The 26,805-nt window shown below is 49.3% G+C and overlaps 2 protein-coding genes and 1 non-coding gene across 4 annotated transcripts in view; 2 read left to right on the top strand and 1 right to left on the bottom strand.

The window, feature by feature from the left end:
* Nucleotides 1-15: 15 nt before the first annotated feature.
* On the top strand, nucleotides 16-6,803 carry BUD23 (BUD23 rRNA methyltransferase and ribosome maturation factor). 2 transcript variants are annotated; one of them, XM_072640213.1, is made up of 12 exons: nucleotides 16-241; nucleotides 331-368; nucleotides 782-877; nucleotides 977-1,059; nucleotides 1,154-1,250; nucleotides 2,217-2,313; nucleotides 2,443-2,493; nucleotides 3,677-3,762; nucleotides 4,035-4,080; nucleotides 4,554-4,615; nucleotides 5,723-5,812; nucleotides 6,285-6,803. In XM_072640213.1, exons 1-12 carry the CDS (start codon nucleotides 194-196, stop codon nucleotides 6,337-6,339), a joined length of 849 nt encoding a protein of 282 aa, XP_072496314.1. In that variant the 5' UTR covers nucleotides 16-193; the 3' UTR covers nucleotides 6,340-6,803. The 2 variants fall into 2 exon arrangements, with proteins under 2 accessions (XP_072496314.1, XP_072496313.1); XM_072640212.1 differs by lacking the exons at nucleotides 16-241; nucleotides 331-368 and adding an exon at nucleotides 375-548.
* Nucleotides 5,165-5,296, top strand: LOC140530671 (small Cajal body-specific RNA 20). Its single transcript, XR_011976099.1, has one exon.
* Nucleotides 6,804-9,773: 2,970 nt separating the features above from the next.
* Nucleotides 9,774-26,805, bottom strand: part of STX1A (syntaxin 1A) — a 38,288-nt gene continuing 21,256 nt past the window's right edge. Inside the window, exons 2-10 of the mRNA XM_072640211.1 lie at nucleotides 23,830-23,907; nucleotides 22,656-22,755; nucleotides 17,987-18,061; nucleotides 15,752-15,825; nucleotides 15,527-15,635; nucleotides 15,318-15,391; nucleotides 13,126-13,263; nucleotides 11,647-11,757; nucleotides 9,774-11,417 (exon numbers count right to left, since the gene is read on the bottom strand). Coding sequence (XP_072496312.1) covers nucleotides 11,340-11,417; nucleotides 11,647-11,757; nucleotides 13,126-13,263; nucleotides 15,318-15,391; nucleotides 15,527-15,635; nucleotides 15,752-15,825; nucleotides 17,987-18,061; nucleotides 22,656-22,755; nucleotides 23,830-23,907 — 837 coding nt within the window. The 3' untranslated portion in view covers nucleotides 9,774-11,339. The remainder of the gene's footprint in view (nucleotides 11,418-11,646; nucleotides 11,758-13,125; nucleotides 13,264-15,317; nucleotides 15,392-15,526; nucleotides 15,636-15,751; nucleotides 15,826-17,986; nucleotides 18,062-22,655; nucleotides 22,756-23,829; nucleotides 23,908-26,805) is intronic.

Below are 26,805 nucleotides of genomic sequence, written 5' to 3'. Positions count from 1 at the left end.
CTCCTGGGGGCCAATCGCGGAGAGGAGGAAGACAGGACAGAGGAAAGGGCGGGGCTAGGGTAAGATTCCCTCTCTGCGCCTGCGCGTGCGTGGGGTGATGACGTGACACGGCGCCGAGGAGGCGGTTGGGCCCGGGCGGCGGCGCTTGGTAGATGACGCAGGCGCCGCGCGGACAAGCCTCTGGAGAGCAGCCATGGCGTGCAGCGGCCGGAGGCCGGAGCACCGCGGGCCCCCGGAGCTGGTGAGCCCTTCCCACCCCTTTCCCCGCGAGGTCCGGCCCCGCCGCCTCTGCCCCCTCTCACCGCCGCCCCCACTCTCTCTTCCCCACAGTTTTACAACGAGGACGAGGCCCGGAAGTACACTCACAAGTAAGAGCCGGCCCGGAGCTGGGGGAGCGTCTGGAAGAGCAGGGCCTGCCTCAGTTTCCTTAAGCGTAAAATGGGAATGATGCATCCCCTGCCTCCCGAGGTGGTTGTGAGGAATAGAGGAGCCTTGAGCGCCTTCCTTCGGGGGAGGGGGCTTTCCACGCCCGGGGCAGCGCTTCCTCGGTACCGACGGCCGGTGCGGGTAGCGAGGGAGAGGCGGACAGGGCCCGGGACGGGCCTGAAAGGCAGAGCGCAGAGATGGCGGGGGTGGGGTGGGGGCTCCCCGGGAGGGGGGGCGCGGTGAGCGATCTGCCCGCGCCCGCAGCTGGCACCCCAGGTGAGGCCATCCTCCTGGGCTGGCTGCGGTTTTGGGAGGGGGTCACTAGTCCCCCTTCCCCCCACTGCTCCCCTTTCAGCTCGCGGATGATTGAAATCCAGACGCAGATGTCCGAGCGGGCAGTGGAGCTCCTTAGCCTGCCCGAGGACCAGCCCTGCTTCCTCCTGGATGTTGGGTACGATGGTGGAGCTTTTCTGGAATGACGGGTTGTGTCGTCGTGGTGCCATGTCATTGCCCTTCACTCCGGACCCTTTGTCTGATTTTTGCCTTCCAGTTGTGGTTCTGGGCTCAGTGGTGACTTCATCTCGGAACAGGGGCACTACTGGGTGGGCATTGACATCAGTCCTGCCATGCTGGGTGAGTGAGGCCCCTCGGGTGTTGTCTGTACTAGTTGGTATTAGCAGCTGGATAGACTGGCCTGTTTCTAATATGATCATCTTTGACTAAATAGATGTGGCTGTGGATCGGGAAGTGGAAGGAGACCTGCTTCAGGGGGACATGGGTCAGGGCATCCCCTTCAGGCCGGGGTCATTTGATGGTTGTATTAGGTAAGATGTGTCACTGACATATGTGCTTGGAAGGAGGGGCCGTGTGGAAGAGCATTGTTGGCTGTTAACACACAAGAGCTCTTTGAGGCAGCTTAGCACCTTGGATGGAACTCTGGACCTGGAGTCAGGAAGACCAAGGCTCCTGTCTCAAACCCTCATTAGTTTCCTGACCTCAGGCTGGAGACTCCTTAATCTTCAAGAGACTCAGAGATCCCATTGTATTTTGATATAATGCGTACAGTGTTAGTGGTGCTGTGTTAGCAGAACCTCGAGTGCAATTCTTTTTAGAGCTTATCTTCTAAAAATGACAGATAAATAAATGCCATGTGACATTTAATATTTGGATGTTGTGATTTTTGAGAGATAGGTGGAAAGTGGCAAAAATCATTCCAGGTTGAGGAGCATGAGCTGAATGAGTAACCTCATTCTTTTATCTTGGGTTGGAGAAATCTGAGGGGGATCATCAGAGGTGGGTCTTGCCAAGGGTGCCGAATCACTCCTCCCCATTAGAGAGGATTTCTTGGAGAAAGAGATTAGAAAAGAGTGTGGAGAAAGGTCTTTGGACGGACATTTCAGGTAGGAAGAGGTGCGTATTTAAAAGCTTAAGTGCACCATCGTCTAATCATGAATTTTTACTTAACTTTAAACTCAGGCCCATCTAGGGTCTCAAAGGAAAAGCATCTTGAGCAACTTTGAATCATTCACTGCAGAAGCAAGCAGAAAGGTTGGCTAGAGTAGAAGCTGAGAAAATGTACCTTGGTGTGCCTGCAGGAGGTTACCAATGACCTTTTTGGACATTCTTGGGTCAAATGGTAGAACTAGAATGAGTTCACAGTGAAGGGAAGAAGGAGCACTGAGATAATAGTCTTGGAACATGGGGAGGTGATGGAGTCTTGTAGTTGGGAGTTGAACAGGCATGCCAGGCTTGGCTGAATTCCTGAAGAAGCCTTTGCTCCCTTTGTTCAGCATTTCTGCTGTTCAGTGGCTCTGCAATGCTGACCAGAAGACGCACAACCCTGCCAAGCGCCTGCACCGCTTTTTTTCATCCCTTTATTCTGCTCTGGTGAGTATGAGATCTTCACAACTTTTTTAGTGCCCATTGGGCCCTCCATTGTCCCAGGTAGCTGTCTTGGTTGCTTCAGATGATAAATTGGGGCCTGACCAGAGACCAACAGTGTTCATTCTCCTATAGACCCGAGGAGCTCGAGCGGTCCTGCAGCTTTATCCTGAGAATGCTGAGCAGGTAAGTCTGCCTAGATGGGGGCAAACTCTTGGGTCATGGTCCAAACTAATGGCATTTAAGAGTTGGGAGAGGGAACTTACAAACTGTCTCTTCCAATCTGTACCTGAAAAGGAGTACCTTCTACATCACACTGTCTTTATTTGGATTAATCCTGTGCATTTGATTTTACATACTTTTAAAAACTCCATCATTCTGAGAAGGGGCTTACAGATTTCTTTGGATCCCCAACACAAAAATGGTTGAGAATCTTTTCTCTAAGGGTTATCATGCCTAGATTTTGGGTAATAGTGATGGGATTAGGGTTAGGGAAGTATAGACATTTCTGTCCATCAAATGTCTGGTGCTGATTGGTTCAAAGAGGGAAGAACTCTTTCTTTGCCACCCTTCTGGGCAGCTATGGATCTCTCCTGACAAGAAAACATTGGCTCCAGAGTTCAGATTGGGGCTTGAAACAATTAAGAACATTGATTTCTCCAATAATTCTGCAAGAGCATGTTTCATTACAGGGGAATTGGGCCCCAAAGTTCTTTCTAAAGGTGGGGTGGGACTTCAGATCTGTTTCATGAAGATGGACTATGGACTTGATTTCTTGTTTTAGAATGGGGAGGTTTGATTTTTACCATAACATGTGGTGTCCAAGCCATCAGCCTCAATCGTTGGCAGATATTCTGGACCTCTTGGAGTAGTTGAGATTTTTTTTTGGTCTAGACTTAGGACTTTCCTGGCATAGGGAATTTCTGCTGAGGAAATTCCTGCCAGTGCACGTTGGTAACTGTTCTCATAACCTCTGATAGACTTACTGAGTTGTCCAAGTCATTTTCAGGTTATGGAATTTGTCTGTGATCACATAGTCAGTTTTTCAAATTAAGCAAGCAAATATTTATTAAATGTTTTTGTTTTCTGTGCAGAGAAGAAAGGCAAAGAACGAAACTGCCCCTCATTTTAAAACTGTCATTCCTGTTCCATGACTCCTTCAGGACTCTGAGCTGGGAGTGCAGCTTGGGAAGAGGATCATTGTTCTCTCCTCTTTGTTCCCAGTACTCAGATTTGGAGCAGTTGAGAGGCATCTATGATGGCCCTCTTTGGCTTCAAGAGAGACTAGGAAGTGGGGTGGGGTGTGTGTGCCAGTTGTACCCACCTCGTCCTTAAGCCTAATCCCCAGTGTTTCTTTCTCTAACCTCAGTTGGAGCTGATTACAGCCCAGGCAATGAAGGCCGGTTTCACTGGAGGTATGGTGGTGGACTTCCCCAACAGTGCTAAAGCTAAGAAGTAAGTTTAGTGTTGTCGTCCCCTCCCTGGTGTGGGAGGTCTGAGAGAAATACCACAATGCTAGTAGAGTTTGACATAGCTAGACACTGCCAGTTGGGTGGGGTGGGAGCAGAGGGAGATGCCTGGTGCTGGGGTTTGGCTGTGGCAGGGGCCCTCAGTTTTGGTGCATTGTCCCTTTATTTGCCCCTAATCAGAAATAAAGCTCTCAACTTGAGAGCATGAGGGAAGGTGATGGCACTTGCTTCTTCAAGATTGGCTTCTATCATATTCAGGTTCTTCCTCTGTCTGTTTGCTGGCCCTTCAGGTGTGTTGCCTAAGGTAAGGATATGTCTTCTGGTTGAGAGTGCAATCTCCAGGGGAAGGGGACAGAATTATAGATTGTAAATCAGGGGAGGATATTTGCTGAGTACCCGCAATGTCAGTCATAGCTTGAGGCCAGCCTCACTCTCTAAGTGTCCTTGAAAATTTGGGTCTCTGAAGGAGAGGCTTTGTACTTTGTTGTATGATTCATCTGCAGTTACCTGAAAGGAGCCAAAACCTGTTAACCTCAGTTGGTTTTGCTCTGTGGCGTGAGTGTATGTGTGAGTGTGTGTGTGTGTGTGTGTGTGTGTGTGTCTGTGTCTGTGTGTGTCTGTGTGTGTGTGTCTGTGTGTGTCTGTGTCTGTGTCTGTGTCTGCGTCTGCATCTGTGTGTCTGTGTTCTAGTGTGTTGGCTTGTTATATATGCTCCCAGGCTGGTGTCCTCCCCACCACAGTGCATTCGCTATGTTCTGAACCTGATTCTTTTTGCAGGGCCTGGGCACTGAGTGTGGAGATGGGCAAGAGGCGAAAGAGTCCAAGTTCTCCAATGAAAGGTAAACAAACTTCTGGCCTGGACTGATTCTTGGATGATTTGTTAAATGCCCAGGGAGAAAGAGTGGAGTTCAGTTTGGAGAGCTCTGACTATACAGTCAGAAACCCCAAGCAGAGTGGAGGAAAGCCCCTTTGGGGCCCCATGTCTTACTCTAAGCAGAGAGGTAGTGTTGTTAAAAGTCAGTGAGACACTGCACTGACTCCCCTTTTTAACTCCCCTCAGTTCCTGTCTCATAACTGGGAATAGCTTAGGCTCTTTGATAGAGCTGGACTCTTTGTGTGTTTCTGTTCACATGTTTATGTGGCAGCTTAGTTGAGGAGCCATTTTAGATCTTTTTTGATGAGACATATAGAGAGTAATTAATAATTGTTAAATGTACTAGTCAGATCCAACTGAGAAAAGAAATGTGAGAGAAGAAGCTTGAAACAGGTGAGGGGAATGAGGGACTTTCTGGTGTGAAACCTGGCTATGTGACTCATGCCCCAAACAATTCTTTGTGATCCTGGCTTGGCGGGTGGCAGCACTGACCCAGGCTGCCCGTCATCTTGAGCGTCTCTCAGCCACAGGGCTGCTGGAATGTTTTCCTTCCACAGCCAGGGCAAGGGACCAACAGCATCACTGGAGGACTCTCGTCGGGGCTGCCTGTAGCTAAGGTGGCCGCGTTTTCCTGCCTCAGACACTATGTGCCTTTGTGCTGCTGACAGAGTACTGACCAGGGCAATGGTGCTGCCCTGGCCAGCTGGGAGTTTTGGGAAGACATAGGGCTTGGGCTAATCAGGAGAGCTAGACTGTCAGGAGAATCCAAGAAATCTTAGCATGTTACACTCAACCCTGTTGTATTACAGATGGGGAAACTGAGTCCCAGCAAGGGTGGGGTGTGCTCAAGTGACACAGCTTGGTGGTCAAGTCTAGACTGAGTTAGGACACTTCTGGGGGTGGAGCTCTTTCTGGATAACTCCCCCTGATGCTGCTGGTGTGAATTGTGTGAAGTCCACCATTAGCACCTGGAGGAGAAAATCAGAGTGATGGTTAATGAGATGGTAGCGAGGGCAAGCTCGGATGGACCCAGAGTGCCCTTTGCTCAAGCTCACAATTCCTCCCTCCACAGGATCCGGTATAAGACAGCAAAGGGGAAGTCAGTGAAGAAGAGCCGAGACTGGATCCTGGAGAAGAAGGAGCGGCGGCGGCGGCAGGGCAAGTGAGTGTGTGGGTGTCCCCTGGACCACTGCTGTTCCCTGTTGTGTGCTTTGGAGCTAAGAAATAGAGCCTAAAAGAGTAGAGTCCTTTGAGTGGAGCTGAATTAGCTATTGTCAAGTGCTAGGAACAAACCTCAAAATACGCCTACGCCAGGTGGGGAGTTCGGGGATGCTGCCTCCTTCCTTTGCCAGCATTTGCTAGTAGTACTCCCTGTCATTGATCCTAATTACAGAGCCCCAGGAGTAGCAGAAGACAGGCTAAAGTAAGAATGAGAGGGGCTAGTCTCATATCTGGGGTGGGGGGTGGCTTGTGCCATCCTGGGCCTTGGATCTGCAGCCTGGGCCTTGGATCTGCAGCCTGGGCCTTATTGTGTTCTCTGATGTATGGTGTAAACTGTGGCCTCTGAGGAACCGCCTTTAATATACCCACTCTTCATTTCCCTTTCTGACTGCCTCATTCCATCTTTCTCGTAGGGAGGTCCGAGCTGATACACGTTACACTGGCCGCAAGCGCAGGCCGCACTTCTGAGCAGCTCCTCCCATGGCTATCTTTGGAGCCAGTTCAGAGCGCATTCCCTTTGCTGTTTGGGCAGCTCCAGCTTGTCTCCTGTCTGTCTGCCACAGTTCAGCCTTGGCTGCAGCCTGTCCTGCTGCTGCTGCTATACATCTCCCAGGAGAGAAAGTCAGAGCCATCTGTTGGTTCCTGGGGCCACAGAGCTGGGCCCCTGGGGTTTGCAATGCTCCATTTGTGCCTTAACTTTGCCGACACGAGGGATCATCATGAACTCTGGAGTCTTCAGAAGGGACAGATGTGGCCGGAGGCCTTGGGGTGAGGCCTGTGCCTGGCCTGCTCCTGTTCTCTGGGCTTTGTGTTTGGAACAACCTGCCCATCAGTGAAATGACATTACAGGCATTGGGGAGGGTCCTCCAAAAAAAAGACTTAAGATTATTTCATCTTATTTTTGAATAAAGTATAACTTGGCAAAAGTGAAATGGTCTTGAAAGTTGACGTTGTACTTAATGTACATGATGTGAACACTTTCCATTTCACTCACTTGACTTCAGCTGGGCCTGGAATCACAGGCTCAGAGATGGAGAGTTGGAAGGGCCCTGCCATATACAGTGGAGGAAACTGAAGTCCCGAGGCAGTTTGTGACTTGCCTAAGGTCACACAGTAGGGCAGTGGGAGCATCAAACTATGCCTGGGTCTTCCTGCTCTGCCATCCTACAGTCCTGGCTAACCTGCCTAGAGAAGTTGCTTCAGCCTGTCCCTTCCCAGCTGGGCCTTGGTAGAGGAGCCCTTGTGGGGGTAGAATGTGAGGAGCCCAAGCCCCTTCCCTTCTGAGGCTGCTTCTGTGACAGTTCCAGGAAGCACTGGATTGGTATATAGTGAGGGAGCAGGGTTCAATTTGTGCTGTGTGTCAGGCACTGTGTGAGGTACCATGGATAAGAAAGCCAAAATGGAAAGAGGTGCTGGAGTCTTGCCCTTCATCCTACTGGGTGTGTGTTGGGGAGAAAGACGTTAAATGAGAAGTTCTTCCAGTAGCTTTTGGAGTGAGGGCTTTGAGTTGGAGGAGTTTAAAAATGAGATGGGCACTCGATCCACTTCCTCTTGCCCATTTTAATTCGTCTTGCTTGGCAGAAGTCTCATGTATGACATTAATAATGTGCTCAATACCTTTTCAAGGTTCCCAGGGTTCTGGGGCTAATGAGCAGGTTGTAATCTGCTACCTTCATGTTAGGTCTCTCTGGGTGCAGTCATTGATTGCGGGTGAAAGTATGAAAAGGGGATATGGAGGGGTTTTATTGTCACTGGGCTCAGATGGGACTCTCCCTTGGTTTTAGGGGTGAAAGCAAAAATCAAGGGAAAATAACGCAGGATAAATGACAACTGGCAAATGTTGGGAGATCGGCCTAAAGTGAGGAATCAAAGACCCCACAGAGGTGTTTGTAGGTTGTCCTTTTCCCTCTGCCTCTCCTTCCTCAGGATGCATTGTGTGAAATCCTAACTTCCAAAACGCTGAGATCCTAACAGTCCTACTTGGCTATGTATAAATGTGTGTGTGTAAACGGATGTGTTCAATGGGAGTAGGAATCACTTCTATGTTGGTTCATCTACACTTCTCAGTGAGGAGGGACATCACTTGAAGTTACAAGGTCCTAAAAAGCAAAATCATATCTACATACATAATCAGTGAGAAAAAGGGGATTAGAGCTCTAGGGACCAGGTGTTAGTTTTGTTAGCTCTGCTACATGAATGCAGAATGATTATCTGGAGGAACGGGGAAAAGGATGGACCCTTTGTGGCCATTAGACTGAGCTGTCCTTCCCAGGAAGCTGCCATGAGAAGTCTCCCAGGCATTGGAGATGTCCAGAGCCAAAGCTTAGAGCTGGGAGCAGGTCAGTCCGGCTGGAATGTGGACTTGGGAGGGAGTCAAACTCAGCCTGAGAGGATGGAGCCAGAGCGTGGAGGACTGGAGGCCACGGGGTACTATCAGAGCTTCTTGAGCTGGAGAATGACATTGACCATGCTCCAGGAATATCAGTTTAGCAGCTGTGTGAAAGGAGTTGGGAGGATGTGAAAAAGGGGACAATTAGGAAGGGATGGCAATAGCCAAGGTGATGAGGGTCTGAACCAGCCTGGGGTGGTGCCTGTGTGAGCAGAGAGGAGAGGAGAGGTAGGGCACATTGTGGGGATAGAATGGGCAGCACTGGGCCCTGACTGGCCCCTGGTGGGGGGTGAGAGGGCCTAGCATTGTGGATGACTGCACCCAGAGAGACCTAACATGAAGGTAGCAGATTACAACCTGCTCATTAGCCCCAGAACCCTGGGAACCTTGAAAAGGTATTGAGCACATTATTAACGTCAGACATGGGACTTCTGCCAAGCAAGATGAATTAAAATGGGCAAGAGGAAGTGGATCGAGTGCCCATCTCATTTTTAAACTCCTCCAACTCAAAGCCCTCACTCCAAAAGCTACTGGAAGAACTTCTCATTTAACGTCTTTCTCCCCAACACGCACCCAGTAGGATGAAGGGCAAGACTCCAGCGTCTTTCCATTTTGGCTTTCTTATCCATGGTACCTCACACAGTGCCTGACACACGGCACAAATTGAACCCTGCTCCCATTGCGGTTGGGCTCAGGATGGTGCCACCTTAGAGATTAGAGCTCAGGAGAGATGAGGCTTGGGTACCAGTGTGACCTCGGAGAAGTAATTTTTCTGCAACCTTTCTTTGCCTTTAAGATGAGGGGATTGGATTAGATGAGGTCCCTATGTCTCTGGGCCTCAGTTTGCTTTTCTGTTCTCCACAATGGGTCCTGGAACTTCCTCTCTGTGACTGCTCTCCCAGTATATAGCTTACTGACATAAGATTGTAGGATTTAGAGCAGGAAAGGGGTGGGGAAGGGGTCAGGACCCCCTCACTTCCAGGTCACACTTGCCCAACTGGAGTGCCTATTTTCCTTCCAGGCAGTCTTGAGCTGCTTGCCCCATCTCCTCTGGCCCAGCCCCTTCCCCCCAATCAGAGGTTAGATACTGATGCCCAGCTTGTTTGCCTGCTGTGTTCAGTGGTGGGTCCAGCACACTGAACACAGGTTTCTTGAGTGCAGGCCCAGCCTCTATCCACTGTTCCACTTAGCTGCCTTGTTGGTGAATTCTCCCCATTTATCAACTGTCTCTCCCCTTAGCCACATCCCTAGGCTGGGGCCAGAGTCAGACCATGGACTTTAGGGGTTCCAGGGATAGTTTTGTAACTTGTTCTGAAGGTCTAGATCAAGGGTGGGGAACCTGCAGCCTCGAGGCCACATGGGGCCCTAATCCTAGGTCCTCAGTCAAAAGGCCACACTAGAGGACCTAGAGGGCCACATATGTCCTCGAGGTTATAGGTTCCCCACCCCTGGTCTAGATTGTCCCTACCACTAATGGAATAAGGTAACTGGGACCTTCTGCTTGGTACAGATACAAATGTTTATTCTACATAAAAATTTCACAAAATGGGCAGCTGGTTTGCACCAAGAGCTTTGGTGAGAAGGAAGGGATGGGCAGGGCCGTGGCTGGAAAAGCAGCACAGGACAGTGGTCACGGTCACCGGGCTGGAGCAAAGCCTTAGGGAGGTAGGGACACAGATGGGCACAGATGTAGCCCTGGCCAGGGCGCCATGCACACACGCACGCTCACACACACACTCCACCCGGGATGGCCCATGCCTGCCTGGCGCCTGCAGAAAGGAAGGAAAAATGGGGCAAGGGTGGCTGGAAGTGGGAATTTTGTTTTTAAACTTCCCCCAAAGTCCCAAACAGTGGGGAGGAGAGTGCCCCCCTGCTGGCTGGTGAATACTGAGACACCCCGTCAAACCTGGCACAAGGCACATCAATCGAGGGAGAAGGTGGCAGAAGGGCATGGTGAAGCATGGGAGTCAGGGAGCATGCCCTGTACATGCAACATACACGGAGCGCAGGGACCCCCATCCCCACAGGCTGAGGGCAGCTGGCACCAAGGACTAGACAAGGGTGCTGGACAGCTCGGCCTTGCTGCCTGAGAGCCCAGGCCTGCCTGGCCACTCCCTCCCCCCATCACAAGATCTCCAGGGACAGGGGGGAACAGAGGCTGGGGAGCCTGTAGATTCCAGGTAGGCCCCCCAGGGAGAGGGGCAGAGAAAGATTTGCCCTTCAGGTTAGTGGGGTGAATGGAAGTTGGGGACAGACCTAGATGTTCTTGATGAGCCAGAGCTGAAAAGGAATGGAGGTCCAAATCTTAGACAGCCCCCTGAACCCAGCCTGGCAGTGATCAGCAGTGTTACCCCACTGGTCCCTCAAGGCTCCCCCCTCCCTGAGAAGTGGGCAACAGCACCAAGTGGCCCCTCCCCGATTTTGGCCATTGCTAGACTTGATTCAGGATGGGGCAGTCAAAGGTCAGAGAAAGTGGCAGAGGCCTGGGGTTTGCTGAAGGAGTGATTCTAGCCCTGAGCCAGGAGGGAACCAGCTAGGCCTGAGAGGACAGATCTGGCAGTTCAGCCACCGCCATGGTGGACTTCACTAAGGGAATGAGTGGGGAGGGGCTGAGGCGTCTGGTGCCTGGCCTGGCCTACCTTTCTCTCCAGGCCCCTTGCACTGGCGGGATTTGGGGAATTCTCAGTGGCCTCTTGGGGTTACTGGGCCCGGTGGCTGTTCCTTCCCTTTCCTGATTCCATCACCCGGTTTTCCAGTCACATAGTCATAGCCCTAGATCTTTCTACCCACCCCCACTCCCAGTTTCTGTCCCCTCATCCCCCAAGGTCCAAATGCCCCTTCCACACAGACACACACAGTGTTACAATGAGATCATGCACATGACATGGCTCAGCTGCTCTGGGAGGGGGCCAGCCCTTGTGGTGTAGGAGGGAGGGGGGCACGAGCACAAGGGGGAGGGGCTCTGAGCCCCAAGGTGTAGGGGACACGTTTCCCCAGGGGCCCCAGTGGTTAGCAGCAGCTGTTGGCACCTCCTCGTTGTGGACGGTCCAAAATTGGTGGAGATGGGAGGGGTGAGAGTCTATCCAAAGATGCCTCCAAATGTGGAGGCGATGATGATTCCCAGGATCACACAGCAGATGATAATCATGATTTTCTTCTATAGGGGAAGGATAACAATGGGTTATTAATGGGTTAATGAGTGGGAGTGGAGGGAGACGAGGCCCCAAAGAGGCCTGGTACTTGGGAGGAGACCCCATGGAGACTGAGATGGCAGTGCATGGGAGGGAGAGAAGGGAAGCCCAGCTAGATTCAGACCCCGAGTCTGCTTCAGGAAGAAGCCAGGGCTGAAGGGATCAGGAAGGAGGAGCAGCCCCAGCCCCACTCACCCTTCGGGCTTTGCTCTGGTATTTGACAGCTTTCTTGGTGTCCGACACAGCCCGTTCCACATAGTCCACTGAATGTTCCACGTTGTACTCGATGCGATCAATCATCTCACCCTGTGAGGCCAAGGGGGCCAAGCTGGAGGGGCAGCCCCTCCTTACTCAGCTCTCAGGCCCCATTCTTTGGGGCTAGAGTGGGTTTGGGGCTGGTTCTGGACTTTACAGGGAGCCCTGACACAAAAGAGAGAAAAGAAGTCAGGAGGATGATTCCATGGACCTATGACCCTGAGTCAGGGCTCCCCACAAACTGACACTCTTATATCTTGGCAAGAAATAAGTTATTGAGTGTTCTGGCTTCTCTCTCAGGCATGCTGGGGAAAGCAAGACACTTTCCATTCCAGGGCTCAAGAAACAATCCATGCAGAAGAAGCCCCCACCTTCATACTACCACCTGAGAGGAGGATGCAGAGGAAGACTAAGCAGCAGCAAGCCCCTGATCCCCACCCACATGCTTGGCTCCCTGGAGGAGGGAGGGGAGGATTAGGAGTAGTGCGTCAGTCAGTCAGCAAACAGTTGTTAAGCGCTTACTATGTGGCAACCACTAGGGATACAAGGGAAAGTAAAACAGACCAGTCCCTGCCCTCCAACAGCTTATGTTCTTGTGGGGGAGACAACATGGAAATCATTAGTTCCATACAAGATGGCAGAAAGCGAAGGACTGAATGTTAGAAGACTGAGGTCCAAATTCCAGGTGAAACTAGAGACAGGTAAGTCACTTTTCTCTCTGGGTCTCCCTTTTCTTATCTATAAAATGGGGATGAAAATACTCAGTACCTTTCTCCTTCCAGAGTTACTGTGACAGGGTTTTATAAACTTGAAACTGCAACAGAAATATGAGCCTTTTCCTCTAGCCTTGGCATTGCCGTACCTGCCCTCTCTGGGCCTCAGTTTCTTCATCTGTAAAAATGGGAGTGGAGTGGACTACACAGTCACTAAGGTCCCAATTCTAATATTCTATGATTTGGTGACTCTCTGTGTGTGTATGTATATGAAGGCTATGTCCATTATTGAATTATGTAAGTGTCTAGGCTCTACCGGGCCTAATCATGCTAGAATCCAAGCTTGGGAGGTCTGGTTGTGCAGGGGGTGGAACTGTGGGGGGCAAAGCCATGCAGAGAGGAGGACTCAGCAGGTCCAGTCATGCAGAGGGTAGGTCCTAGAAGGAGGTACATGCAGCCATTTATTTGTTACCTGAGGGCTCCATCCAGGGGCAGCGTGTTGGACAGAAATGGCGGTAGGTGAGGTTAGAGGCCCACCCATCCCCACCTGCAGGGGCTGGCTAAGGCATTCAGGGTCCATCCGCTCCCCTCCATCCCCATATACACATTAGTCTGGGCCTCCTCATTTCACCCGGGATGGGGCAGGGGAAGGGCTGGGAGTCTGGAGGGCTCAGCTCAGTGTCCCTAGAGGCAGGAGGAAGCTCACCTGGCTCTCTACCAGCATGGCCATATCTGTGAACATGTCATGAAGTTCTCGGATGCTGTTCTCCAGTTTGATGATCTCACTGTGCCTCGTTTCAATCTCACTCAGTGCTTGTTTTGTGATGTTGGAGTCCATGATGATCTGCAGGAGACAAGAAGAGCCTTTGGTGGAGGCTGGCCCAGGGGCTGGACTCACCTGGGCCTTGACACACTAGAGAGGAGGCCAAAGGCCTGGACCAGAAGATGGGTCTGGATTCTTGGGAGCCTAAAGTTTGGAGGGAGGCCTGCCTCATCTCACATCAGGGCTATTTTCTTTCTTTTGAATTTTTGTTATTTTTATTTTGAACCTAAAAAAAAAATCAAATGCTTATTTCTACAGACACACACACACACAGTAGGACAGAAAATGAATATTGTACACAAAGCTGCAAACATTACATCACTTGTTTTTCCTTTCAAATGTAAAGTTCACTTGTCTTAAACAACCAATTAAAAAGTTTTCCATATATAACATGGGGCATTAAATGAGTATTTTATGTGAAACTGTGACTATTATATATAGATTGCTTTTCCTTTTAAAATATATAATAAATCCAAAATGGAACTTTCAAAGCTATGTTTCTTTCTGGCCTCCCTTCTGTTTTAGTGCATTTAAAAAAATGCCTCCCTTGCTCTCTCTCTCTCTCCCCCTTTCTCTCCATCCCTTCTTCCCTTCTTTCCTTTCGGGAAATCTTATTCCTAGTACCCTCTCCTTGAAGACAGCTATCATGTCCTAATTTTCTCTCTGCTAAATATCCCAGTTCCTCCCACTCAGCTTCATATGCTGAGATCTAGGGGCCGTTAGTCATCTTGGTGGCTGTTCTCTGGGTACCCGCTCCCTCATCAATGTCCTTCCTAATGTTCTGGGCCAAAAGTGAGGTCAGAGCCCCAGAGGTGCCCTGAGCAGGGCAGAGTCTAATGGGACTCTCAGCTCCCTCCCTATGCATGCTATGTCTGTCTTACTGTGCCTAGGGTAGGAATCTCTTTCTTGACTGTCATATCACACCTTGGCTTGTAATCCACTATAACCCCCATACCTTTTTCAGAGGAACTCATTTTTGGACCCCAAATGTAAGATTTCCACTTATCCTTATGAAAAGTCATCTTGTTCTATCTGTCCAAGTATCCTAAGCTGTCAAGAGACTTTGGGATCCTGATTTTCTTCCCCACCCTTGTCAGTGATCCCTGCTAGGTCTGTGTCATCTACAAATTTGATCGGTGGCTTTTATAGACAGATGGGGGAAAACACAAGCCCAAGTTCATATCCTTTGAATCCAGAAGTTTTTTTTCTCACCCCGCCTTGCCTCTTTAGGTGCCCCTGGGTCTAGGGCAGACAAAGTCAAGATCCCCCTGACATTCTCCAAATGCCTTGCCTACTTATCACCACCTCCCTCTGTCAGGAAGCCTTTCTAGATTTATCCTAGGTAGGCTTGTAAGAGACAGTGGAGACTAGAGGAAGGAGGTGGCCTTGGAGTCAGAAAGACCTGGGTTCAGATCTACCTTGGTCACCTCTTGGCTTGGTTATACTAGGCAAATGAAATCTTTCTACCCCAGGCAAATATCTATGACCACTGGTGTCCATCTATATTGGTGCAGAGGGTTCCTAACTGGGAAGTCCTGGTAATGATGATATCAATCAACAATTATTAAGCACCAACTATATGCCACACGCAATGCTGAGCATGAGAAAATCAGTTTAAAAAAAAGGACATAAGTAAAGAGAGTAATAGGATCATCCAGGATCATAGATTTCAAGCTGGAAAAGATCTTAAAAATCATCTAAATTTTCAGAGGGGGAATCTGAGGCCCAGAGTGATGAAGGGATCCTTCACAGTCATCAGGGCTTGGATGGGAATCCAAGCAGGCTTTGCCTGCAGGTGTCTCCACTGTAGACTGGGCTTTGTCTCTTTCTACAGAGGATGGGCTCATCTCCCTTCAGAGAACAAAAAGGTCATGGGGTCACAGGGCTAGGAGGGGTCTTAGAGGCTATCAGAGGGACCAAGCCTTTCACTGAAAGAGGATGAAGGCTAGGAAACTGAAGGTGACTCAGCTGAGTGAGGATCTGAACCCTGGTTCTCAGCCCCCAGATTCATTGCTTTGGGTGCTTAGCCACACAGTCTCTGGAAAAGGCAAAGGGCCCCAGCTTAGAGAGCTTACCCCTGAAGCAAAGATGGCAGGGTTCCCACTCTCCAGCATGTTCTCCAGCTCCTCACTCGTGGTGGTCCTGCCGGCTGTGTGTAGGAAGGAACCCAAAGGAGCTGAGGGACATCCTTCTGTCCCCTTCTTCCCAGCCTCTGTAGCCCTTCCCAACCACTGGGCCAAAGGCATGGGATTGCCCACCCCTGCCAGCCCCGCCGTGTACTCACTGATCTCTAGCTGCCTTTGGATTCGGCCCTTGCAACGCTCTCTGTAGTCAGACTGGGTAGCATTGTACTCGGACATGACCTCCACAAACTTCCGGGACAGTGTGGAATGCTAGAAAGTAGGAGGTAGGCACATGAGCTCCCACTCTGAAGGCTGCCTGCCCACTTTCCATGATGACCTGAGCACTCTCTCAGACACACATCCATCCCATGTTCTCCCCTACTCACTTGTGTCTTCCGAATCCTCAGGTCTGCAGACGACCTGTTCAGTCCCTCCTCCTGCTCAATACTCTGCTCGATACCTGGGGAGGAATAAGGATTGAGGCTCACCCTCCATGATCTGGTCTCACCTTCCTCCCAGGCTGAAGAGTGGAAAAACCAATCCTTCTCTCCCTCCACCCCACTTCAGGAAGGGATATGGACTCCTAGGCTGGAGAGGAAAGGGATCAAGCCTCTAGTTTTATAGATGATGAAACTGAGGTGTAGAGAGAGGTGACTTGTACAGGGTCATATAGCTTAATAAATAAGTTAAAAAGAGAGGTAACCAGAGAAAAAGCACTGACTCTGGTGTTAGAGGATCTGGATTCGAATTATTCCAGAGAGTAATGGTTACCACCTGTGTGACCTTAAGCAACTTACAACTTCTTGGGGTCTCAGTTATCTCATCTGTTAAATGGAAAGGTTGGTCCAGAAGACCTTTGAAGTCCCACACAGCTGTAGACCTTGACTTTCAGATTTCTGGGCCTCAGTTTCCTCATCTATAAAATGCAGGGGGTGACCTAGATGACCTCATAGGCCTGGTTCTAGGTCTAGGCTTTTAAGTGGTAGAGGCTGGACCAGAGCCCAGGGCTCCATGACTCCAAGACTGGAACTCTTGTGAGCCCAACTCAGTCTCAGAATCAGAGGATGTAAGTTGGAATTTGCTGTTTAGACATTTGAGTTGTGTCCAACTCAACATGACCCAATTTGGGGTTTTCTCAGCAGAGATACTGGAGTATTTGCCATTTCCTTCTCCAGTTCATTTTACAGATGAGGAAACTGAGGCAAACAGGGTGAAGTAACTTACCCAGGGCCATACAGCTAGGAAATGTCTGATGCTGGATTTGAACTCAGGTCTTCTTGACTCCTGGCATGGTGCTCTATGCACTGAAGCACAACCTAGCTGCCCTCAGTCACTTGGAAAGAGACCCTGAAAAATCATGTAGCCCAACTCCCTCATCTTTCAGGTCAGCACAATGAGGACTAGTGACATGCCTAGAATCACACAGTGATGGACCCAGGACTTGAACTCAGGTCTCCAAGGCCCTTTCCAGCTCTTTTCATTCATTTGACCAACATGAAGATAAATTAAAACACAAAACCAAATAATAATTCTACTGTCTGCATGATGTTTTAGGGTTTTAAAAGTACCCTTCTCACATTATTGGTTCTTAAGTCTAGAGGTAGAAGGCATCTCAGAGGTCATTTAGTCCAGCCCTTCACTTTTCAGATGAGGAAATTGAGGCCCACAGAGGTTAAGAGAATGTCACTCTATCAGGTTCTTCCTTCTACTCTCTTGGTACCTTATGGGCAGCTAGGTGGCAGTGGATAGAGCTTTGTGTCCATAGTCAGGAAGGTCTGAGTTCAAAGTTGGCCTCGGACACTTCCTAATTGTGTGACCCTGGGGAAGTCATTTAACCCTGTTTCCCTCAGTTTCTTCTTCTGTAAAACAAGCTGGAGAAGGAGATGGTAAACTGCTCCAACATCTTTGCCAAGAAAACCCCAAATGGAGCCACAGAGAATCGGACATGACTGAAAATATTAGGTATAGATCTATCTATTTACAGGTAGACTCCTCTATGAATATTTGAGCTCCTGTTTTTGTCTTTTTTTTTTTTATATCCCCAGCACTTAGCACAAGGCCTGATGTACATAAAGCAATTACCAAATGTTTACTGATTGATAGGACAAGATCACAAAAGGAGGGATAAGGGTAGAACCAGGATTCAAATCCAGGGCTTCTGATTTCAAATCCAAGTCTCTTTTCACTATACCACTCCACCTCCTTTACTTACCCACATCACCAACCTGCCCCTATGATCCCAAGTTTGGGAAAGATTATGTTTGCAAGACTGAAAATGGAGCAGAAAGTGAGGCTCCATCCAGAGAGGCCAGGACATATACATCTTGGTAGGGTGGATCTCACTTTAACCAAACCCAATATAAGAAAATAAAGGTGGGGTGGGAAGAGAGGGAGGAATTTACAAAAGAATGCTTCTTTTTACACAAGGGGCTCCAGGCAGAGTCTTTTTTACCACACTAAGAACTACCCCCATTGCCGTTCTCACAGTAAAAATAGAATGATTCACACTCAGGGGTTCAGGAACCCAAGCGCAGCATGAACCATGGGAGACTCATCCAAGAAGCAGCTGAGGGCTCCGAAGGATGTCCCACCCCAACCACCACCCTCCATCACATACTCACTCTTTAACTTGGATCGGACTTTGTTGGCGGTCTTTTTTATGTCTGACATGAGTTCTTCCAGCTCTTCTTTTGTCTCTAGTGATGTGGGGAGAGAGAGGAAGAGGAGACAGTCCTTAGAGCTGAGGGAAATCCACTACCAGCCTTGCTCCCTCCTAGTCAGGCTCAGCCTGTGGGGTGAGGGAGGAACTCAAAGCAGGGGCTCCTGAGTTCCCTGTAATGTCTCTCTCACTCCATCCCCAATCCCCACCAGTGGAATTTGGTGGGGAACAATGTAAATGGTTCTTAATTGAAAGGTAAAGGTGCCACTCCCTTATTCAGCACCAGGGACAGGGGCTATTGGCTGGGCAGCCTTTTAGAGAGCTGAAGGAGACTAGGTAGATGGGAGGGGCTTACATTTCTATTCTTGTCTCCCCCACCCCCACTCCCCAGTTTTTTTGTCTGCTGAAACACTCTTGCCCCTCCCTCCCCTATTCCTTCAAATAACAAATGAGTGGGGTCTAAATTTAAGGCAGGAACAATTGCAGAGCAGCTGGCTTTGTAATGAGTTGAACATTTAATTGATGCTTGGTACAGAGAGAATGGGATGGGGTGGGGTAGGGCAGTGCCCTCTGTGGCCATGAAGGGAATGGTCCCTGGATAAGATGGGACCCCTTTTCACTTCTCTACAACCCAGAAGAGGCTCTGGCAGAGGGCACAAGTGTGGGGGCCCTTGCCCATGGTGGGGGGGTACTCTGTGTTGTGTGTGTGTGTGTGTGTGTGTGTGTGTGTGTGTGTGTGTGGTAAGTACCAACGTCCTGTACCTCTGGACACCCTATCCTTTAGGATGTCACCCCTACACTGGCCACACCATTGGTCCAGCCTCCTCTTCTTTTCCCCTCTCCTTGTCTGACTCTAAGCCCTTTGCATTCCTCACATGTAGCCCCCTTTCTGCTATTCTCAACCCTGAGGTCCTTTTCTACCTCTCATCTCAGAAAGCTCCCATTCCAGGTATCCTAGGAGGTTCTGGAATTTCTGTCCCCTTCTACAAGAGACCAGGAGAAATCCTTCCACTTACATCCAGGGCCAATCTCCTGTCTTCAAATGTCAATTAGCTCATAGAAGTAATCACAGATAGGTCAGCTGTCTGTCCTCATGGAGAAGAGTATGTGTGTGTATGTGTGTGTGTGTGCATGTGTGTGTATGTATGTGTGTGTGTGTATGTGTGTGTGTGTTAGGGGCAGGGAGGGCAGCTGAGCAGCAGAGATCTAGAAAGCAGAAACTTCCCAAACATAGAGCCATGGGAGAAGCAAGGTTCCAGAAGAGGGGGGGAAGTGGAAAACTGTCTATAGGGTTTGGGGTAAGTACCAAAAAGGGGGAAATGATGGCTAAGCAAGAGCCTCATTACCCCTTAATGAGAGGAAAATTCACTTACTAGCTGAACTATCAACTGGGTCTTCCTATTCAAATAAAGAAAAAACCCAACAGGGCTGACATCCCAGTTCCTAGAGAAGGGGGTCATAGGATCATAGATGTAGAGCTGAGAGTAATTTAATTCACTTCACAGAGGAGGAAACTGAAGCCCAGAGAGGTTAAATGATTTTCCCAAGGTCATACTGTAATATAGGTAGGGAGTGAAAACCTCAGCTCAGCTCCCTTCACTGTCCCCACTGGTCCTTCCCTTCCCCTACTCTCTTCCCCTCTGCTGCTTATACTAGCCTGGGGTCCCCCATTTTAGCCTTGCTATGTCCCTAAATTTGTAGTTCTTTCTCCTCTACTCAGTTAAATTCCCTAATGGGTGAAACTGAGGCATGAATTCCACCCCCCCCCCCCCAGGGCTGGGAGGAAGGTCAATCAATGTTCATATTGGGGCTTGGCTGCATTTTCCTCAGTTCTTAGGGCTGTGGTTTCACCAATCCTACATCTTGCAGGACCTTTCCATCTTGGGGGGGAAAGGAGATTTTGGCTTCTGTTCCCACTAGAATCAGCAGTTTCTGTTCTGAGACTTGATCACACTTTGTGCACACTGCTGGGGAAGGGGGAGGTCCATGCCTATGAGGATGAGGGTGAGAGGTGTTGGAGGGAGGCAGGAGAAAGAGAGAATGTGGTTAGTCTGACCTCCTCCCTCTCCCTTGAGATGCTTCCTAGGGAACAAGGAAAGTTACAACATCCATGTAAATGTAATCCTACTCTTCTCTCCTCCTCATCCAAGGAGACAGAGGCATGAGAGTATCTACACACACATACACACATACTCTTAATGTAGTGCTACTTGTCCTTCCTTCTCCTGACTCCTCATACACACACATTCATACACTTACATGTACACACACACACAGAAGGTAACACATGCCAACATACAGGGGGCCTACACAGGCCCACACGCACTCTTGTCAGCCTGTCACTAAGATAAAGTTCTCTGAGAAGTCTATGAATGGAGCAGCTGGAGAATTCTTTTCTCCACTTTCCCAAGGATGACATGTGAGAAGTCTGTTCAATTCAGACCACAGCTGCTTCCCAGCCTCCTCCTTATCTCTCTCTTATCCCTCTTTGTCCTACTGCCCACTCTTAATAACACTAGTGGTACACCTTGCCTACTTGAAGGGTTGTTCTCCCTCCTCTTCCCAGGAAAAATTTCCCAACAATTAGTTACCCCAAAGTGGTATAGAGGGGGTTGGATTGCTGTATATCCCATCAATCATGTACTAAACTCTGGGGCAATATCTGGGGACAGACATAGCTCAATACTAAAGGACATGGGTTTTTGGGGAATGCAGAAATCCCAGGGTGGTCCCTTGGTCCATCCCCATGGCAAGCTCAATGGAGTGTATCCCAATCCTACTCTTAATACAGTGGAAGCCACAAAAATGATAGCATCATAGAATCAGATCTGGAATAATAGTCATAGCTAACTGTTATCTAGCTCTTTACACATGTTATCTCATTTCTAGTTCACTCCCCTCATTTCCAAAGGAGGAAACCAAGGTCCTGAAATGAGATAGGACTTATCCAAGGTCATATAGGCAGCAAATGAGAGAAGCAGGATTGGAATTTGGGTCTCTCCACTCCAAACAAAGCCCTCTTTCCATTACAGCTGTGATCTTTGTGTGGCCCTTCTATTCTAGAAGGGAATCCCTATAGGACCTGAGGATTTTGAGCCTTTAGAAGGGGTCTTTAGAGATCATCTCATTTTACAGATGTGGAAACTGAGGACCAAAGAGGGAGAAATGACTCACCCAATGGAACTACCACCCAGGTAGTAAGTGACAAAGGTGAGACACAAAACCATCCTGTCCAGCCTTCTGGGGGTAGTGACAGGCCCTCCATGGCCAGCATCCTTACCACCATCCTGAGAGGCTAGATTGGATGGACCTCTGAGGGCCTTTCCAACTCTGATTCTAGGCTTCTGGAGGGATATTTAATGATTAGCTTGTTTTTCCCAAACACAATTTCCAAAATGACCTAAAAATGGCACACCTAAGAAGAACAGGGTAGGGACTGTCTCGCATTTGTCTTTGTATCTCCAGTACCGAGGACAGCGCCTGGCACATTAAGAGGTGCTCCCTCACTCATTTCAGACTTTCTAAGATTCACGGCTGTGTTTGGGGAACTGTCCATCCATGACCACTAGAGAGCGCAGTGGAGACAGCGCCAGACCTTGAGTCAGGAAGACTGGAGTTCAAAAACTGTCTCCGATGATTATCTGTATAACTCTGGGAAAGTCACTTCACCTCTGCTTGCCTCAGTTTCCTTATTTGTAAAATCGGGATAAGAATAGTACCTCCCACACAGGGCTGCTGTGAAGATCAAAGGAGATAACATGCAATAGCAATGTGCTTTGTCAACCCTCAAAGGGCTATACAAATTCTAACAATTATTTAAAGGCACAGGGTAATGAGTTAAATATTGGAGAAGGGTTGAAAAGGTTGAAAGGGGTGGAAATGGGGGGCATATGCCGACTTGGGGTGAGGAGGAGGAGATCCTTTCCCTAGGGCACTGCTGTTGGGAACTCTTCTCATTCCAGTGCCCCCCAGGAGATGACACGGTTGAGGCAGCAGTAGACAGAACCTTGGCCTCCACTGCCATCTGCTCCTCTTTAGAACGGGAGGTGTAGCATGTGTGTGTGTGTAGCTACCTCATCAGCCTCCTCCCAGACAACCCAGCTGCTCCCCTGACTCCAGGACTGGCAGACAGGGTGCTGCCTGCCAACAGGGCAGGAAGGGCAGGCGGGCTGGGAGCTTGGTTGCCAGGAGAGAAGGGGCACAGGTAGGGGAGCTTGCTTCTGCTTGCTTCTCTGGGGTAAGAGATTTAGCAAAGGGGAAAATGGCCTGAGCTCCGGAACTTCTGAGTCTTCTACCTTCTAACACCAGCCTAGGGAGGCACTGTGGACAGATTAATAGAAAGAATGTTGACTTTAGAGTTGGAGGACCTGAGTTTAAATCCCATCTCTGACACTGACAGCCTGGGTGACCTGGGGTAAATTGCTCGATCCCTTTGGGCTCAGCTTTCTTATCTGTAAAATAAGGGATTTGGACCAGATGGCCTCTGAGGCCCCATTCATCTCTCCATCTTTATACTTAGCCCTGTAGCTCCCTGGCCCCATCTCCAGAGCCAGACCTTGAAGTCTGCTCTCTTAGGGGAGGCCTCAGGGGGAATCCTCACCCACATGTTCCAAGTGCCCATCCCCACTCACTCTCATCAGGATTGGGGGCAGCAAGGATGGCACTGTGTTTTCTCTTCACCTCTTCCACGTTCTCTGAGATCTTGTCAATGAAACCTCGAATCTCTTCCACCTGGGGAGAAATTTGGGGAGGGGACAAGTCAGGGTGGGGGGCACATCTGGACCTGATGGTTACCCTGAATGGATACAGGGGGAAGGGGGTTGGAAGAAGCCTGGGTGGGAATGGAACAGTGAGCTGAGGGCTGGCCCAGCTTTGCATAGAGGTGACAATGTGGCACACTGGCCTAATAAGTGTGAGGACCTGGATTCTAGATCCATCTCTTACTGTGTGACTTTGGGTCTCAGACAACTCTCTAATGGATAAGCAGTTGTCCATCCATCCCACCTTATTGGGTTGTTGAAAGGATCACACTGGATCATAGCTTTAGAACCAGAAGTGACCTTGGAGCCCATAGATTATAACCTGGGCCTGAGGGAGGGGCTTGTCCCTGGTCACACATACAGTAAGCTTAGAGGCAAGATTTGAATGTGACTTCAGAGTAAAGTATTTAAAATGCTTTGAAAATCAGAAAGTAGTAAACAGACTCCAGGTGGGATTTTGATTTCTCTCCTCTTCAGGACCATTCTAATGTCTCACTGAGGGTCTCCAGACAGCCCTTGGCTCAGCTCCTTCTCCCAACACTTACATATGTTGGAGTGCTTGGCTCTGTGGCCCCCTCACCCCATCTTCAGAGCCTGAGACCTCGAAGGATGCTCTCAGGAGAGGCCTTGGGAGGGATTCTTACCCTCTCATTGTTTGGGAGTGGTGAGGAGGAAGGCTCTTCACCTCTTCCATGTTCTCTGAAATCTTGTTGGGATATGCAGATACACAATGCATGTGTGTACAGACACTGCACATGGGTGTATATGCACATTGTACTATATACATGTAGGGATATGTAGATACACTGTCTCCCCTGAGAGGAAGTATGCCCCTATGGAGCAGGGATTCTTTTCTTGTCAGTATCTCCTCATGCTTACCACCCCACCTAGCACACAGGAGATGCTTGATAACTGCTGGTTGAATTAATGATGTAAATGAAAGGGGAGTGTCTGAGCTTTGTTATGGCTCTGAAGGAGTTGACTCAGGGTCCCTAGGTGTGGCTGTGGCACAGCTGGGGATGGGGACAGTACACAGGGCTCCCACCTGCTCAAAGAACTCATCCATGAAGCGGTCTCGGTCCACAGTAACGGTGACCTCATCATCATCATCGCTGTCCTTTGCCTGCACACAAACACACACAGATGTTCATGTAGATGGAAGTATACAATGCTCCCACCAAAAGACCCAAGGCAGGGAAGGAGGGCACCACTGTATGTCACCCACCCTCTGATGCCAAACAGAGGTCCCCTTGGTCCCATGGCACCAACCATTGGAAGATTCAGCCTGGTGCCCCTAGTGTCAGGCCACAGGCAGATGCCTTGAGGTTTTTAGGGACTGTGTAGGTAGGAGAGAGGTGGACTTGGCTGCTCCCAGCCTGAACTCTTCTGGGCTTAGTCCTCTCCCTTCCCTTATCCTCAAGTGCTAGTGAGCTCTGCAAAGCAGCATGAAGTTCCTGTCCTAGCTCTTGGGGTTTTCTTGGCAAAGATACTGGAGTGGTTTGCTGTTTCCTTCACCAGCTCATTTTACAGATGAGGAAACAGGTAAACAGGGTTAAGTGACTTGCTCAGGGTCACATAGCTAGCAAGTGTCTGAGGCCAGATCTGAACTCAGGAAGATAAGTCTTCCTGACTCCAGGCCTGGCTCTGAATCCACTGCACCAACTAGCTGCCCAGTCCATCACTGATCATCTATCATTTGAAAGCCCTCTGAAGCAGGGATTGTTTTGTTTTTGTATTAAAAGAGATATTTATGAAGAATTTAGAGTAGCGCTTAGTACATAGGAGACACTTTATAAATGTTCCCTTCTCCTCTATCCTTGTATCCCCAGCACCTTGTATAATGCCTGGCACACAGTAAGTGCTTAACAATAACAGACAGCCTTTATATAGCATTTTAAGGTTTGCAAAGTCCTTTACAAATGTGATTTTATTTGATCTTCAAAATAACTCTGGGAGGTGGGTGCAATTATTATCCAATTTTACAGATGGGAAATTGAAGCCCAGAGGTGCTTAATAAATGCGAGTTGATTTGTCTTTACTTTTATGTGCATATGTTAATATAAATTCCTGTTTTACCTCTGTCTTTGTATTCTTAGGGCTAGGCACATAGGAGGAGCTTAATAAATACTTGCTGTCACTATCAAAGCAATCACAATATTACAACATGTCTGGGAGCCCTACTAGGTTTGCTGTGCACTCTACATACGTTATCACACTTAGGCTTAAAAAAAAAAGAGCCTCCGAAGTAGGAATTATGGGTGTTATCATCCCATCTTCCAGATGAGCAAATTGAGACTGAGAAATGACCTGCCCATGGGATTCCTCCAGTAATTCTTTACTAGCTCCATCATCCCATAGCCCCATCCTTGCAGGCCACGGTTCTTAGCCTTTTTTTGTGTGATGGACCCAGGTTCTGGCATTCTGATGAACCCTTTGAATCCCTTAAAAAAATGTTTTTAAATGAGTAAAATAAAATATATAGTATTATAAAGGTGTAATGTTTTTCCCCATTCAGTTTCAAGTTCTCAGACCCCCTGCATTGTTTTCAAGGAGCCCAGCTGCAGAACCCTTGTTGTAAAGACTGATGGTGCCAAACACCAATGATATAAAAGGATCCATGCAGGTTGCATGTTGACTTTGTTTTAAAATGTAAGATTATCTGTTTAATTTTATTTTTATTTCTATGTAATTCAAATGTAACTTCTCCATTTCATTAGATTCCAGCTCAGGCTCCACTGCTATCAGTGGGCTATGGGTTTGACTCTGTCCGGCCACAGCCTTCCTTCCACTCCCATGGCAGTATGCCTACCCATCCTGCAGATGGAGAAGGTGAGGTCTAGCTGGGATGAGGAGCTGCCCAAAAGGGTCAGTAATATGGATGGCCCAGGAGCAGGGCCACCTCCCGCATCTGGCTGAAAACTTCACTCATCAGGGGGATGGGGACTTTCCTTTCCTTTTCCTCCCTCTAGCCAGTCTAGGCCTCCCCACACAGCAGGACTAAGTCCAGGGACAGACAGGGACCAGACAGACAGATTCTTGCCCATGAATTTGAAGGTTATAGCAAGAAAGCAGCTCCCACAGGACATGAGGTCAGGGGTCCTGGACTTGAACCTGCGCTGTGGAGCGTTTGGGAGCAGAATGGGAGATTCTGAATAGCCTTGCTTCCTTAGGATCACCACTCAGCTGTTAGAAAGCTGAGGGGTATGGAAAGAGAGGTGGCCCTGGGGTCACAAAGACCTGGCAGTGGGACCAGTCACCTTGCAAGGCTCCTGGCTGACTGTAATTGTAGAGAAGGTCGAGATTTGCCCTGAAAACATGAGCTCCTTTCCAGGTGGAAGAAATCAGTGACTGAGTGAAAAAAAATGGTAAAAGGAAAGGAAAGAAAACATCAGGAGCAGGGGGTGGGGTGGGTGGATGGAGCAGTGGAGGGAGGCAAAAGGAGCCCACAGGGGTAGGGGTCCCCCATCCTGCTCAGCTCAGGCAGGGCCCCTTAGCTGGGCCTATTTCAGGCAGCTGCCCTGGGAAGTCACATGCTGGCTCAATGCTCTGGGGCTCCAGGCACTGGCACTTTAATTAAGACAAAGGCTGATTCCAGGCTCCCTTTCCGGGGAGGTCCCTCTGGGAGGAGGCCTAACAGCTGGCCCTGCTCCCCTCCTCGATTTCTTTACCCTGGGTGGGGTGGGGCTGCCACGGAAGGCCTGAGTAAGGCCATGGATGCGGGGAGGCAGAGAAGAAAAAGGGTTAGGAATGCTCTAGCTTCTGTCTACCTGCCCTGGAGAGTACAATGGAAATAAATATTGGGGCCAGCTCCCCAGTAACAACTGCCAGGTTTGGGGGCATCCACCTGGCCAGGAGACCTTCCCTGGTTCCTTCCCCAATGTCTAAGTAGACACAGCTAGACAGAGGGAAGCAGTCCAGGCTACTTGAGGATAGAAATGGGGTCAGAGGGGCATTTTTAGGGGCAAGTCACAACTACTTCTCCCTCTCTAGGCGGCGTGTGTGTGTGTGTGTGTGTGTGTGT

This window comes from Notamacropus eugenii, chromosome 2 (assembly GCF_028372415.1).
Source record: "Notamacropus eugenii isolate mMacEug1 chromosome 2, mMacEug1.pri_v2, whole genome shotgun sequence".
Classification (NCBI taxonomy): domain Eukaryota; kingdom Metazoa; phylum Chordata; class Mammalia; order Diprotodontia; family Macropodidae; genus Notamacropus; species Notamacropus eugenii.
Note: the sequence above shows the minus strand (reverse complement) of the source record. Positions and strands in the feature narration are given on the sequence as shown.